Here is a 15,861-nt window from a genome sequence, read left to right as displayed (position 1 = left end):
TTAAGCCCGAAAGCATGTCATCCCAATTAACAGCACATAACAGATCATTAAGCCTAGAGAAGTCACAGGAAGAGTAATTAAAGGCAATTCTGTTGGCCGGTTTTCTGATGGAAAATGCATAAAATTCGACTCTAAGCAGCATTGAAACATGATTTTTGTCAGCAGGAGAGAAGGGAAAAAGACATTGAGACATAGTAGAATCAAAGTTGCCAGTAACGAAAATGAGATCAATAATTCTATTAAGTTTGTTTTCAAAATAATTAATTTGAACTAAATCTAAACTTAAGAGATTATCAATGAAATATGATTCAAGGAAAGTTGTAATATAAGTTGGAATTAGACCAAAGTTGGAAAAATGTGTTGACCATATAATGTTCGGAAGATTAAAGTCGCCAAATACGCAGAGATGATTATCATTAACTTTATTTTGAGCAGGGGAGACAATATTGTCCGTATGAGCTTTATAGATTTCAAAACTACTACTTGGCGGAACGTAAGAGGCTACCAGATAAAAATCGCCAAAAACCAGAAGAACTTTTGACACAAACACACAATTGCTCGAGAATAGGATCCTCATTTGAAAGTTCTATTTGAAATGCGTATAACGATCGCTGGACGGCAATAAGAACACCTCCACCCAATGAACACCCCGTTCTACTAGCATTATTCATCGTAAAAATTCGAGTTTACCCATGTCTCAACAAAAATTATGATGTCAAACTCCAAATGGGCACTCTGAGTACGTATGCTTTCAGACTTGGTGCGAATGCCACCCATATTCTGAAAGTGAATTTTTAAATCATTGAATAAAGTACATTTTTTGGATAACGCTACATTTTGGTTTTGAGAGTATCGCCCTTTTGAAAATTCTGAAACGGTCGAACCTTCACATTCGCAGGCCACAGCGCAGGGTCAATAAGAGATGGCGCAACCCCAAGCTTAAAATTAATTCTCTTAAAAGAGCTAATATCTGCATTTTTCTTAATAAGTTTAAAGCAAGAAATAAGAGATTTGTCGATAGTAGAGTTTAAGCCATGTATTGGTATTCTCGAGTGCTGGCGGAGCAATCCTAGCCGCTGCACGCAATTTTCGGAAATAATTGTTTTTTCCGAGCCACTATCCAATAACATGCGACACTGCTGTTGAGTACCATAACAATCAGTAACCTCGCCTACCGCTGTGGGAAGAAGGCTGTTGATTTCCGGCAATGCGTTGAAGGCGGTACCTCAGTGATGTCTTCATGAAGGAGACTGTGATGACGTTTGCGGCAGTTTTTAGAGCGGCAATTGGCTGATATATGCCCCACTCTCAAACAATTGAAACAAATACGTCAGCTGGCCACAAATTCTCGTCGTTCCTTAACTACCAAACCCAGAAACGCGCTGCACTAAGGTAACTCGTGAGTATCGTCGCATTTCACACAGAGAGTTTGACTGTCTACTGTTGTCTGATGAGACTTCACTGAGACTATGCGCTGACGTATAGGTGATGCTGTTGTCAGTGCAGCAGACTCAAAAGCGAGACATGTGGTATCTAGAAAACTAAGGAACTCATTAAAGGTAGGGAAATCGGTGTTAGATTTATTGAAATTAGTCCACTCTTTTGTTGTAGCTGGGTGCAGCTTAGATAACAAAATATGTATGAGCCAAATAACGCGTTTCTCCGCATCAGTTCCTAGTGCGCGTAATCCGCGCAGAACCTCATCTGCGCCATCGTATAACTTACGCAAGTTAATCGATGACTGACTGCTAGTAGCTGCCATATTTATGAACTTCGTAATATGTTCATTAGTAATAACACCTAATTTGTTGTACCAAGAGCATAGCTTACCCCAAGCCTCTGTGTAATTCTCGTTTGTTTCAGGAATATGCCCAACTAACTCATATGCCGGTTTAGCCAAATAACCCTTTAACAGTTGGAACTTTTGACAAGCAGTGTACGCTGTATTGTTTTGTATTGCGCTGACAAAAGAGTCATGAAACGACTTCCACTCAGTAAGTTGAGCCGCAAATGCTTTTATTTTTATTTCAGGCAAAAAGCTAATATTAGAATTGGACACTTGTCTTGCCAAATTTTGCAGGATATCAGTCTGTGATGATAAGACACTCGTCATTGCAGCATCTTGACGAGTTGATTCGAACACAGCTGCTGAAGCTCCTGGCAATTGGGATTTTTCGGATATGTACAAACGTAGTTTGTATTTTAAGCTAAGCATCCGCTCCTCGAATTCTTCCCAATCTGCCTCGATCTCAGTTTGTACCTCTACCTCGTCGTCGCTCTTCTCGATCATTACCCGAACAATGTCCTTGTATTCCCACCAAATCTCCTCCAGACGTTCCAAGCGACACTCCCAATCTGCAATTGGTTGATCGCTGCAATTGTTGTTCACAAATGTGAAAATGCGTGTAGCAGCAACTTAAGCAATGCGCGTTTGGACCTTAGTTTCTGCATGTTAATTCACCGCGATTAAACCTGAACACCGTGCATTTCGCAGAACAATTACCAAGAGGCCCGGTAGTACTCAACTAAGTCGAAACTATTCTAAGTTACAACTAAAGCTATTCATAGTCGCCTTAGTTTTGACTTTTCTGGCTAAGTACCAACTTAAAATTTAGTTTCGGCCGCAGCTGCAACTAAGTCGTAACTAGGAAGAAGTATTTTATCAAATTAAGGGAAAACAGACGAAATATGTAAAAATTAAGTTGGTAGAGGGTGATTTTGATAATATTGAATAATCTCCAATTCAAATTTTCAAAGATCGATCCATTTTAATCGGAAGATGAAATTAAATGCGTATTACAATTCGAATAAAGCTACATCACAATTTTATAATTGGAATAATTTACATAAATTCTCAAATAATAAGTCAGTTTCACGCTAATTCTTTTAAAGTAAATTTGTGCATAACATTTAGATATCTACTATTTGTATGTATCACAGCATGCTTTCGATAAACATCGACTTCACATCACTGCGGTTGTTCTGGCTATTTCACACAATTAACAAGAAAATGATAACTTATTCTTTTGCATAATCATGCAATGAAAATAAAAATTACATAAACGGGTGACCCAACTTGACATTATTTAATAAAAATGTAATATTTCCAAAATATCGTAAAGAAAAATCGACACATTTTCACACTCGTTTTGCTATATCGTAAATTAAGTCGAAACTACTTAGTAGAAGTCTGAAATGCGACTATGAATAGAGGTAAATTTTAAGTTGGAACTTAAATTTAAGTTGCAACTTTGTTAGTTTCGACTTAGTTGCTGGACTATGGATACGCGCCATAGAAATTAACAGCTAAGTAAAGACAATGGTTGTTTATTTGTGCACGTGCAATTTTTGCAAGCTGAGCTCTGCTGAGTTACATACATACATACGAACGTGCATACATATATACACACATATGTAGGTGCATTCGAATGTACTGCACATTTATCAGTGAGCTGCGATGGCGAAGATGCGATAAAGGGTATGTCGTGTGATTGCAGTTTCATTTAATTTGAAAAAGGTTTCGCTTTGTTTGAAAATACGGTTACCAGACGTACCGATTTTATCAGTACAGTACTGATTTTTCAACTCTTATACTGATTTTATTCATTTCTTCAATCAGTACGCTAATGTCCTGATTTTTCAAAATTTTTACTGATTTGTACTGAATTTTCTATTCAAACAAGTTACTTTAGTATTTCTTAAGGTTTTTACATACCGTTGGAACTTCCTTAAACTGTACTGTAAAAAATAAGAAGAAAATAACTTAATTATAGTTGACATGTTTTAGATAATATTTGATAAGAAATTAAAACAAAAAAAAGATCAATCGTTTTATGGGGATATCGCCGGGTCGTTACGTACCAGTTGCAATAATATGGAGCTTAAATTATTTAAAAAGAAGGCTTACATTTTTACCGAGTGTTGTTAGTTATTTCGAAAATAACTTTCAGTTTAATAACAATAAATTTCAATATTCGAATGGCTTTGCCTATAACTTACAACTCCTTTTTCTCAATTTACTGAATTGTAATAGTTTTACATACAAGACGTAGATTTAGATACTCTTTCTAGCGAATTCTTAGTCTTTCACAGTTTTTGCGTAGTTGTTTAAGCCAAGAGGAAATATAGATGAGCTCGTTAAAAAGTGGTACTTTTTCACAGTATGAGAGGGTCTTAAGAATAAAGTTTGTTTCCTGGCGCAAAGAGAGAAACCGGCTTTTAACTAAAATTTTTGAAAGTGCACTTCAAATTAAAAGTAATTTAGATATAGAATTCTTTGACTATTTAAACACTGAAAATAGGAATGATCTCATTATTGCTATTCGAAAAGTCACAAATATAAAATTATTTATTGGCTCCTGTGTATAATGATGTGTACACTCATGTTAAAATGGATAACACTTTTATTTTTAATGAACTATATTTTATTTATATACCAAAATATGGTTAAAAACAAGAACTCGGTTACTTACATTCATAATTTTGCTTTGAATGAAAATGTACTGAAAAGTACTGATTTTTTTAGCATGAAGAAGTCTAATGTACTGATTTCACGCATAAAAAATCTGGCAACCCTATTTGAAAATGGTTTCATTTAATTTCAAAAACGTTTCATTTAAATTGAAAATGCTATATATAAGAGCAGACAAAATCGGAGATGCTAAAGCTAGGCACTAACAGCGAACAAATCCGCCTGATTTGTTCGCGCAGCATTTCGCCACTAACGCCGCATAAATCAGATCGCACTTAAAAATGAGCGATGATGCGGTTGCGTGCATTGTGCATACCTACAAGTGACAAATGTTCTTCTTCTGCCCGGAAACCGCCTGGAAGCTAATTGGAAAGTACCTGTCAAAATGTATAAATATCCTGCCGAAATGTTAGACAGGGTATTTAAAGTGATGTAAAAAGGGCAAAAGTTATTATAATAAAGTAAGAAGTTGGCAAAATATGCATTGAAATAAATGAATTCCTGCATTTATATGACATTTTAATATTTCAAACATTTTGGTCAATAACTCTTACACTTAATAGAACTTTTTTGCTGTTTTGTCAGAGTCTGCTTAAAGTTTTTTTCTAGATATTTAGTGTAACTCTGTAGCAAATAAAAACATGTGATGTCAGCTGTGCGGCATTTCTACAAAACATTTGATTCTTTTTTCACTTGTAAGTATGCACAATGGTTGCGTGTTTGGTTATTTATGCGTGAAAAAACAAAAGAAAAAAGGATAAAACGAAGAAAGGATACGAGTGAATTGTTTTTAAATAGCAAACAAAAACAATATTATTATTCTGTATATGACAAGAGAGGAACAGAAGCATTGTTTGTCCTCCGTTTGCCCGTTGTTAGATATAATTATGCATACATACACATGTACATGCAAACATCCCCCGTAGCGAATGTCATGCATTAGTCACTTAAGAGTCTTGTACGGAAAAGTCACGTCTTAAATGACTTTGGCGAAATGAACACTGGTGACATCGTCACTACCCCGTAGAGAATGTCATGCATTAGTCACTTAAGAGTCTTGTACGGCAAAGTTACGTCTTAAATGACTTTAGGCTCCGTTTGTATGGAAGTCGTTCATGACTTTTTCATATAAATGGTAATTTGGTCGTTGATGTCATCTGCATGACTTGGTCATGCAGTGATCATTAATGACATTCAAGGGGCAATGTCCTGCAATAGACTTTCCATAAGTGGCCGCTGCAAGACATTGTCTGTTATAAGTCTTAGATAGGAGTACACCTGCATGACATTGTCACCAGTGTCATTGTCAGCTATATGTCGTTTAGGATTCACAGCAAGTGCAGCGATGTCACTAAATCCTCATTAGTGACGATGTAGCCGGTGACCATTTTCGCTACTGGGTAATGTCGATTTAGTGACATCGTCGCACTTGCTGTGAATCCTAAACGACATATAGCTGACAATGACACACGTATTTTTAAATAGTTAAATAAAGACTATGAATTTGACAGACATACGCAATTACATATGTATTGAAAAAGTCAGATTTACAGATGCAAATACATATAGTGTAAGAACGCCTTAGATGTATAACAGCGTAAGAAACAGCCAAACAATGCGCAATCGGAGTATAAAAAATAGCAAAGGCTGCAATAATTGTGTACATCCAAAGCTAAAATTCTAACAATAATTTACTATTAGGTGCATTTTTTGCAACCGAGCTACAAAAGAACACTCGCTAAAATGACGAAATACACACAAAGCAACAACACAAACTTGGCTATTTATCTAGTTCAGCCAGGTCGGTTAAAAATACGCGACCTGAAGGGTAGTGTTGTTAAGTGGAAAAACTGCTCTATTGTGAATTGTTAATGGGAAATCCGAGAGGGAAATTTTCGTTTCCTTACATACGTGACTTATAATACTCGCATAATTACTAATTTAAATTGGTTTTTGTATCCAAATCCCGTTAAACTAATCACATGTTTCTTGCCAGCTACCAACAGGGTTTCTTAACTTGCTAAAAGGAAATTTTACCCGAATTGAGTGTTCTTTTGTTGCACGCTTATAAAAAAATCACCTATTGTTAACTGAAAAAAAAAAACAATATGTAAAACGCAAAACTCCACTTAATTTTCTAATATATTCTTCTAAAGTATCTTCCATCGTCGAAAAACCCTCAACCTGCGATTCTTGGTCCCGCAATAATTTTAAATTTTCAAAGTACCACAACGTAGGCCAATATACATCTTCAGAGCCTGCTCCAGTTTTCTTACTTATTTTTTGCAATTCCCGCCTGTAGCAGGCTCGTATGCCCTGATATTTTTTTACAGTTTCTATCGTGGCAGTTTTGTCTACTTCTCCAGCAGTTTTATCCATGATTTTTGTTTTTTGGTCCTAACTTTATTTTTTCACTTTTACTTTGCCAAATCGCAACTTCTTCCTTCAAAACTTCAAAACAAAAAATTTTCTAAAAATCGCTTTCTTGCAATGTTCCGCGATGTGCTCACTTCAGTGGTTCCAAATACCCTTATATGACGAAGTGGGTTAAAAGTAAACTATTATGACGACATGGATTAATGTTCGCGAAATGCGTCACTAACGGTCCAACAAATCAGAAGAGTTTGAAAAATTTCAAATCCGACTGATTTGTTCGCGCACCACGCCACTAACGACAAAAATTACATCGAACACGAACAAATCAGTGCCTAGCTTAAGCCAAAAATAAGACAAAAAAGGAAACATATCACACTTCATTTACTGGCCCTCTCCACAGGATAAAATTTATTGTTGTGCAGCTGTCATTTCGGTCGCTAGATATAAGTTATATCAGTGGCAATATTTGCGTGGGCTTTTTATATCTTGATATAAGCTTCGAAAGCGTATTTTTGCCGGATTTAATCGCTTAAAAAACTTAGAAAATAGACTATTTTATGTCCAAGTACATACCCTGCCAGCCACGGCTCACCACTTTCCCCCAAAATTCAAACGATTTACAAACACATTCACAACTTTTTAGTCATCTCACCCACACACTTACAAATTTTTTGTTCGAACTGTCAAAAAATGTGCCTTTGTTAGAGCTACATACCCGATAAGAATTCGTACTCTAACAAGAATTCTATGCGTTAGAGCGAGCAAGTTAGAATCATCAGAGTTTTGATGACAGTATACATACTGTGAAGAAATGCCACTACGAAAACTTTGAAGGTAAGAATACGTATTTAACAATTTTATTTAATTATAATGTAATTTCTTCTTTTAGATTGCAAAACAGCAGCGACTTAGTCACATTCTTAAGGTATGTATTGAGACTTTTTATATGTTTATAAATTTTAATTAATATTTTTGCTTGTTTACAGATTCCCTATCAGCACCTTCAACGCTTGCATCTTCATCGCCAGGAGCACCATTAGAACCTTCTGCCCTCAGCTTCTTCATCGCCAAGAGCACCACCAGTACCCTCTACACTCAGCTCCTTCATCGCCAGGAGCACCATGAGTACCTTCCGCCCTCAGCACTTTCAACGCCAGGAGCACCTTCAAAGTGTAGGTCCAACTTGTCAAATTTTGCAAAGTTGTAAGAAAACTTAATTTTTCTGAACCACCATGAATTATTTGCAACTGTTAATATATATCAAAAGAAAGGTAAACCGCTTACCTTTCTTTTGATTATAACACCGTTAAAATTGCTTTACGTTTTCATAAAAACTTTGCAACTTTTGTAAACAGCTATATATAAGCAGTGGAAAAGTGGTAAAATTTTGCAAAGTTGTAGCAAAACAGATTTTTTGTGAACTAGTGTAAATGATTTGCAACTGTTAATATATATCAAAATAAAGGTAAACCGATTACCTTTTGATTATAATATTGTTAAAATCGCTTAACTTTTTTATAGAAATTTTTCAACTTTTGAAACCGTCTATATATAAGTCGAAAAAACGCAATCAAGTTTTGCAAAGTGGTAATGAAACTGAATTTTTGTGAACCATTATAAATCGATTACCTTTATTTTGATTATAATATTATTAAAATTGCTTAACTTTCTTATAGAAATTTTCCAACTTTTTAAACATCTATGTGCAAATGTACTAATAATAAGAAATTAAGCCAGCGCATATGTATGTATGTAAAAATATATTTATTAATGTTAATTTCAAGTTTTATTCATAATATTGGTTATTAAGTATGTATATTATGCATTTTGAAATTAAATTTTGCAAAATAAAAATAAAAACATTTTAGGATTTTTTATTTAAAGTTTCTAAGGTTATTTTGAATTCGCTGTGAAGAGAATGCAACCCTGAGCCGGCAGAAGGGGGCAATGCTAGAAGAGTGCAGCTATATGTTTTCCTTACGAAGTATCTGAATGAGTGCGACAGTGATGCAAGGCTCACGCGTACATTGGCCCATACCAATGTCACCAGTTTTGAAGTGACCGAAACCCGCGGTTTCACCAGATTTTTCACCACTTTTGGCTGGCAGGGTAGTTACAAATATTTTAACAGGAAACAGCTAAATTTTTGCTTTTATATTAAAATATTAATGATGTTGCCGCCCCGAAGTTTTCGTGCAAATGAAAATGTAGCTGTCAAACTACTAAATTGCCGGCAATAGATGGTAAGATATAAGCTCTGAGCGGTCTCCATTGGCATATGTACGTATGTATCAAGATATAAACTTTATTCTGACGGACAGTTAGGTCACAAGGCCATAAGGACATCTGCACTTTTGTTTTTGTAAAGCACTTCAGCATAGGAAATGCCCGCTCACACATGTACATTTGGGTATGCACTTACATATGTATACAAGCAAGATTTTCGAGAATTCGATAATTGAACCGATAAATTTCCTAAAATCGCTAAATTGACGATACATCGATGCCAATTTTCAAGGATGTTTTAAAATCGACTTTAGTGTGACTCAGACTTCAATTCAACTTACCCATTATGCTCCTAAAATTTTTTGACTGTCCGTGAATTTTATTACTTATTCTTTTGATGAACATTCAGAAATTCTGGGTTTACTCGTATCTTTCGATACTAAAAATGCTTACATAATCATTAAAAAAGGACCGAGTTCCCGTTGAAATTTCAACGAAATTGGGCCTTGGAACTTGGCTCAGCGAACTTACTACGATATACATTTGTATTCTATTTATAGGAAGGGTAGAAGAATGGTAAATAAATACGGGGAAATACATCCATATGTAAGTATTTTTCTAATTGAATTGTAGAGAGTTGGAATTGAAAAGTTTTAAATTTTCCTTTTTATGTGACTACAACCTAACAAATTGTGATACATCGGAAACCATCGATATATCGATGTTACCCCCCAAAATTTGCATTCGTATCTACTTCAGTCAGAGTTGCCAGATGTGAGGATTTCGCCCCATTTTGGGGATTTATGAAACCATTTGGGGATAGATTTTTTCGTTTGTGGATGTGGGGATTTTATGGGGATTTTTGTTTGGTTTAAAACTTTGATATTGAAATTAAAACATATATTTTTCTGGCTGCCCATCAAAATTTCTCCAATAAAGATTTTATTAGTACATACTTTTTGCCCGATATGTTTTTAAGGTTTTCCTAACGCCATCAAAGCATTATTCGGCGCAGATGTCTGCTTTGATTGGCTTTCACTGAACAAAAAAAAATTTCCGCAACAACCTCCACGAAAGAAATTCTAAAAAATAAACGGTATTCTTTAGCTATTTGAGACTTGTACTTTATTATACTAAAAAAGTTTGATTACTTTTTGATTTTAAACTTTTATTTATGCTGTTTCTGTTGTAGATTGAATTATATTTTAAAAGAAAATTAGTAAAAATAAATAAATAAACATATGTTGTAAAAACATATAACTTTGAATTTTGGTACTAAATCTCTGACCATAGTTGTACGTATAACCAAATGACCTCATATGTACATATGTACGTATGTAGATATACATATATAAATTTGTTAAAATGTGTAGGAAAAGTACTCAAAACTGTAATAAAATGAAAACTGTGTTAAAATGAAAACTGGATTAAAATGAACTAACGCAAATATGAATACATGCTTTTTTATTCCTTACTAAAGGGGATTTAAATGGGGATTTAAAAGAAAATGGGGATTTTTTGGGGATAACTGCAGCCCGATATGGGGATGGGGTACACAAATATTCTGGCAACACTGACTTCAATTTGGTTCTACTTCAGTTTTGTTATGTCGTTTGTTTTGCCTATCGTGCAGCAATTGTTCGTATGACAAAACCTTTCGTCAGTGCAACAGTTGATTTTTTATTCGAATGAAGGAGAGATGCAGTGCTTAAAACAATGGTCGGCACCAGTGTTGCCGCGAATCATTAGTGGTAGCCAAATTCCTTTTAAAATAGGGCTAAAAAGAGCTAAAAAAATTCATTGTGTCTAAAAATGGTAGCTAATATTTTTTACTTACACATATATGTATATATAAAACGGCAAATACACGACACCAGCTTGCTTGCTTTACAAAAAGAAAAGAAAAGACCGAAATGACTAGAGCCGAAATTTCATAATTTTTTCACAAACACGGCTTTAACTCATATAGAATATATTGCGAGAAATTTCCGGTAAAATACTTTTTATTTATTTAATGAGCTAATTTTACCATTCACGACACCAGCATGTTGGTACAACCATAAAATTTTGAAATTTTGAAACAAGAACAACACCGTCAATCGGCTGGCACCAACACTTGCTAGCAGTGTGGCCAGAACTTTTTGATCCGACCGGCTATTTTGGTCAAAAAAGCGGCTAAAATGTTTCAACTTTAATTCGCCTGTTTTATTTAAAGAAATCGCAAGTAGAAAGACCGGTAAAACCATTAAACTATTTTTTTTGGTTAATAAAGGCTTTACACCACTCGCTAAATAAATCACAAAAACAGGGACTGGTAAATTCATTACAAGTTATTTTTGTTAAACAAAAGAAACTGTCGTTATACGTACATCAGAAGTCATATTTGTATTACTTAAATAGAAAAACAAATAAGTTAAAAAAATTTTTAATATACAACGCTACTACTAAAAATTAGAAAATAATATTTTTCAGTCCCATAGAATATGTTTTGATAACTTTCGATTTTGAAATTTTAGCAAAAGTCATTATAAACCATTTATGAGATTGAAAACGAAAAACGTGGAACGCATGCAATACAAAGCATTAGATTTAATGGACAATAGTCAAACTACATAACATAGACCTAAAATTTCTACAGAGAAATTGCAAATTTGAGATCGAAGCGGTCGTTATTCATATATCCACATTCATACATATATTACCATCCATATCAATTCAGGTCTATTACATGCGCCCCACACTTTTCATTTTCAATCTCATAAATGATTTATAATGACTTTTGCTAAAATTTGAAAAAACAAAAGTTATCAAAACAAATTCTATGGGACTGAGAAATATTATTTTCTAATTGTTAGTCCATTTATAAAAGAGTTGTATATTAAAAAGTTTTTTATTGTATTTATTTTCTGTTTTTTAGTCTTGTCTGCATAAAATTTTGCAATACATATTAAAATAATTCAGCTTGCAGTGAAAAGAGAACAGAAGACTATGCAAGCAAAATGTTTGCTCACGTTTAGTATAAACATACATTACAGTTAATAATAATACAGTTAATTTCATTTAAAGAAATGGCGTATCGTCTATTTCCGCTGCAGCGTATGTAAATAGTGCATATATTTAGGCGCAATATTTAACTTCTTCTGGCGGGGCGACATCTGGAGTCTTCTAATTGTATCTCTTTGTTATATTGCCTACAACGAGGTTAAGATCTAGACTAGGTTGATATCTAGAATTTGCCATAAATAGCTTTGCTACATTTATAGTATAAATGGTGGTCTGGACATACAATATTGCAGGTTGAGAAAAGCGTTGTAAAAAGAGATCAATTACAAACTTATGGTGTTTTCTTTTTTATCAAAAAATTTTGCCTTACATTGTAACATTTGCACTAGGTTACTGTTCGTCCTGAAAAATTGGTATATAAAGTGTTTTCCTTAGTCGGAAGGCAATATTTTGAGAAACGAACACGTGAAGCTGTGAAAGGGCTGAAGAAAACAGGCCAACATTATTTCGAGAAAAGAAAATGCCATTAATTTATATCGAACAAGCCGGTCGCTTTTTATGTTTTAACAATTCAACTATTTAATTATATTTTGATGTCCATATATTCGAAACACCTGTCTTTAATTCCTACTGTTTCTCTCACGTTCCTGTCTGAGAGCAACAATAAGCAAGAATAAAGTATGTTGGCACCATGATACAATTATTCACAGGTATTCTCTTCCCATAGAGTTTTGCTTCACATCGATATTCGTACTCCTTTATTCTATTCGTTATTTTCTAAGTGTTGCGAGTAAAATAGAGTCAGACCGATGAATCGACCGATGCCGAGGCTAGTATCGGCCAAAAGAATCGGAATCGGCCGTTTTTGACCGATTCTTGAATGAGGTATTGTTACTTAGTTATTTGATTATGTTTTTCTTTTGTTATTATAAAAATTTGTAAAAGCATTTGTTCCTAAAATGAAATTATATTCATGGTTTAATCGGCAAATAATCGGCCGATTAAATCCTGAATTAAATTTATTTCAAGAACAAATGCTTTTATAAACTTTTATAATAACAGAAGAAAAACGTAATAAAATACATAACTAAATAACAAAACCTCATTCAAGAATCGGCCAAAAACGGCCGATGCCGATTCTTTTGGCCTATACTACCCCCGGCATCGGCCGATTAATCGCTCGGACTCTAGAATAATCACACTTAAATTTAAGCCACTCATAACAAAAATTGTACGGGCTACGTTCTTCTTTGATTTTTTTTAGTTTATTTTCTGTTTATTAGTTTTTTATGAAAATATAGCTGATTACTCAACCAACGCCAAACACCTTGTGCAAAAATTATGAAAATTCTGCAAAAATTCACCAAAATTGTTAACTTTTTAATCAGCATCTTTATAAAATGGTATGCATGCAGTTTTTTAGTCCATTAAAATTTAGTATAATATGGTGAACATTTTAGGTAGCTAGGACATACCGTTGATTTTTGTAATCAACAGGATTTTTGTAATTTTTATAACGGTGTTACGATTTTTTTCTATACTAAAATATATGTATGTGGAAAAAATGCGGAACACTGCCAACAAAATATTGTCAAAAATCAACGGTAAGTGCCAGCGACATTAAATTTGCACTTTACTGTACTAAAATTTTAAATTAATTAATTTTCATATTTTTTCATAGAATATGAAATTTGGATTTAAATAGTGTTTGTAAGTAATCAGCTATACCTTCGTAAAAAATAATAAGCTAAAATGTTGGGTCACTACATATTCATATAAAATAAAAATCATTGAAATCGGCCCAGTATTTTAAGACTTTTCGGATTAGAGAAAATTCTTTCAATTTCATATACTTAACACAGTCCGACTTGAAAATCTTCTCCGAGATAAAGCTAGCAGTTTCTAATAGATTTTGGGTCGCCAAATTTGTAAAATCGAAACTCATATGTACTTATATTTGAATTTTAATAAAATACGGCAAATAGCGAAATCGGCTAAAAATGGCTAACTTTTTTTTGGAAAACGGCTAACAAATCGGCTGCCGGCCGGTAGTGACGATATATACGTAGGACGATTCACGAAATTTGCGTAGAAACTCAGTTAAATTCGTGAAATTGTGTTTATGCACTCAGTTTATGCTCAAATTTTTGAAATGTTTTCGTGAATTGGCCTATGCATAAACGTAGTACAAGATTTGGTAACTATGACTACACCAAGTGTTGAGAGAAGTTGCGAAGTTGTAGAAATATGCTTCAAAGCAATATTAATTAGTATTGACCAAACACATCAACTAAATTAATGATATGGTTGAACCTAGATGAATATCACAAGCTTTAATATATTTAATTATAATTACCAAACCCTGGTAATAGTTCCCAAACTTTGGTAATAGCTCCCAAATCTTGTCAAAATTTGACAACTAAATATATTTATGTATATGTATATATATATGTATATTTAGTTATTGAAACTATCCTTTTTTCTCAGTGTAGTTATAAGTTTTTTTGATACACCTTAAGGTTTAATTTTACATTCAAAATTTACTAAAGAAATGCGTTTATACACGTTGGTATTGTAGGAGCTATTCATTCATTCACTTGCCTTTTATTTTCAGAAAATCCGTGCGATTGTGCGAATAGACGAAGATGTTACGCACCTCAGAGAAAAAATGCAGCAGGAGGCAGCTAAAAAAGTTGAGCTCTATTCACTGTAGAGCCATTTAGCGACACACATAAAACTGTATTTTATACACTAGTTTTACAAGTACATAGGCACCTAAAGATGTTGAATAAATTAAACATTTCACCATCATTGAAGCACGAGACTTTTATGTAACGCGATACGTACAGACATACAAATACATACACACTTACATAGTATAATGATACTTACATATGTATATACGTATATGCAATCACATAAGCAAATAAGTGCTCCAGTAGTATAGATTTACAGTTTATTCGATTTTTGATAATTTTGTAACGGGTATTCAATATTCTAAAATGGTGTAAAAATTTAGTCAAGACTTAATTTAACTTACCGTAAGAAATCGCCAATGATTACTCAACACGTCAACTTAAGTCAGAAGCGAAAATATTTTGTGTTTTTGCATTTTTTTTTTAGATGTTTGACAGTTCACGCGCTAAAATGGCACATCAAAAAAATTCGTGCAAAAAAAAAGTTTGCATTCATTCATTTTTAAGAAATACAAAGCGCACAATACAAATAACACAAATTCCCTCACCGGTCTCAATTTCCGTAAGGCCGTAACTTAAGAACCTAAAATCTGCAGGTTCTTAAGTTTCTAACGGTAAGTTAAGTATTACCTAACCGCTAACACAGGCTGACTTCCAAAACGTCAATTGCTTTGCATACATACAAAGTATAATGTCCCATAACGCCGAACTACAAAATGTTGGCAATGCATACTTTTCCAAAACGCATTCGAAAAATTATCGAAACGCATCGCTAGAGCAATCAGCGCATCAGAAACAAAGTTGATGCTTCGTTTGTTTTTGGTTACCATTGGTGTTTTAAAAATGGAAAATTGAGAAAAATTGTTCATTGCTAAATTGAATATTTAAAATATGCAATGTATAAGGTTGCAATATGTCGCAACTCTGCATTTACAAACAGTTTGAATACCGCAGTTATAACAGTTTCCAAACATTGCATTGATACGTTTTAGAAGTCAGCCACAGTTTCTCATATAACTGGTTGGCCAAAATATTAAGTTAAGTTACTAAAATTAGGTCCAGACTAACTGAGCTTTAAGACATTGTATT

At 33.8% G+C, this 15,861-nt stretch overlaps 1 protein-coding gene across 1 annotated transcript in view; it reads left to right on the top strand.

Moving 5' to 3' along the window:
* Positions 1-15,483, top strand: part of LOC108360392 (sodium- and chloride-dependent GABA transporter 1-like) — a 125,986-nt gene extending 110,503 nt beyond the window's left edge. The window contains exon 5 of the mRNA XM_017612653.1: positions 14,691-15,483. Coding sequence (XP_017468142.1) covers positions 14,691-14,789 — 99 coding nt within the window. The 3' untranslated portion in view covers positions 14,790-15,483. The remainder of the gene's footprint in view (positions 1-14,690) is intronic.
* The last annotated feature ends 378 nt before the right edge of the window (positions 15,484-15,861 follow it).

The sequence above is a fragment of the Rhagoletis zephyria genome, unplaced genomic scaffold, assembly GCF_001687245.7.
Source record: "Rhagoletis zephyria isolate East Lansing unplaced genomic scaffold, Rhagoletis_zephyria_1.1 Rzeph_scaffold_00564, whole genome shotgun sequence".
Lineage (NCBI taxonomy): Eukaryota > Metazoa > Arthropoda > Insecta > Diptera > Tephritidae > Rhagoletis > Rhagoletis zephyria.
This window is presented reverse-complemented; position numbering and strand designations above follow the sequence as displayed.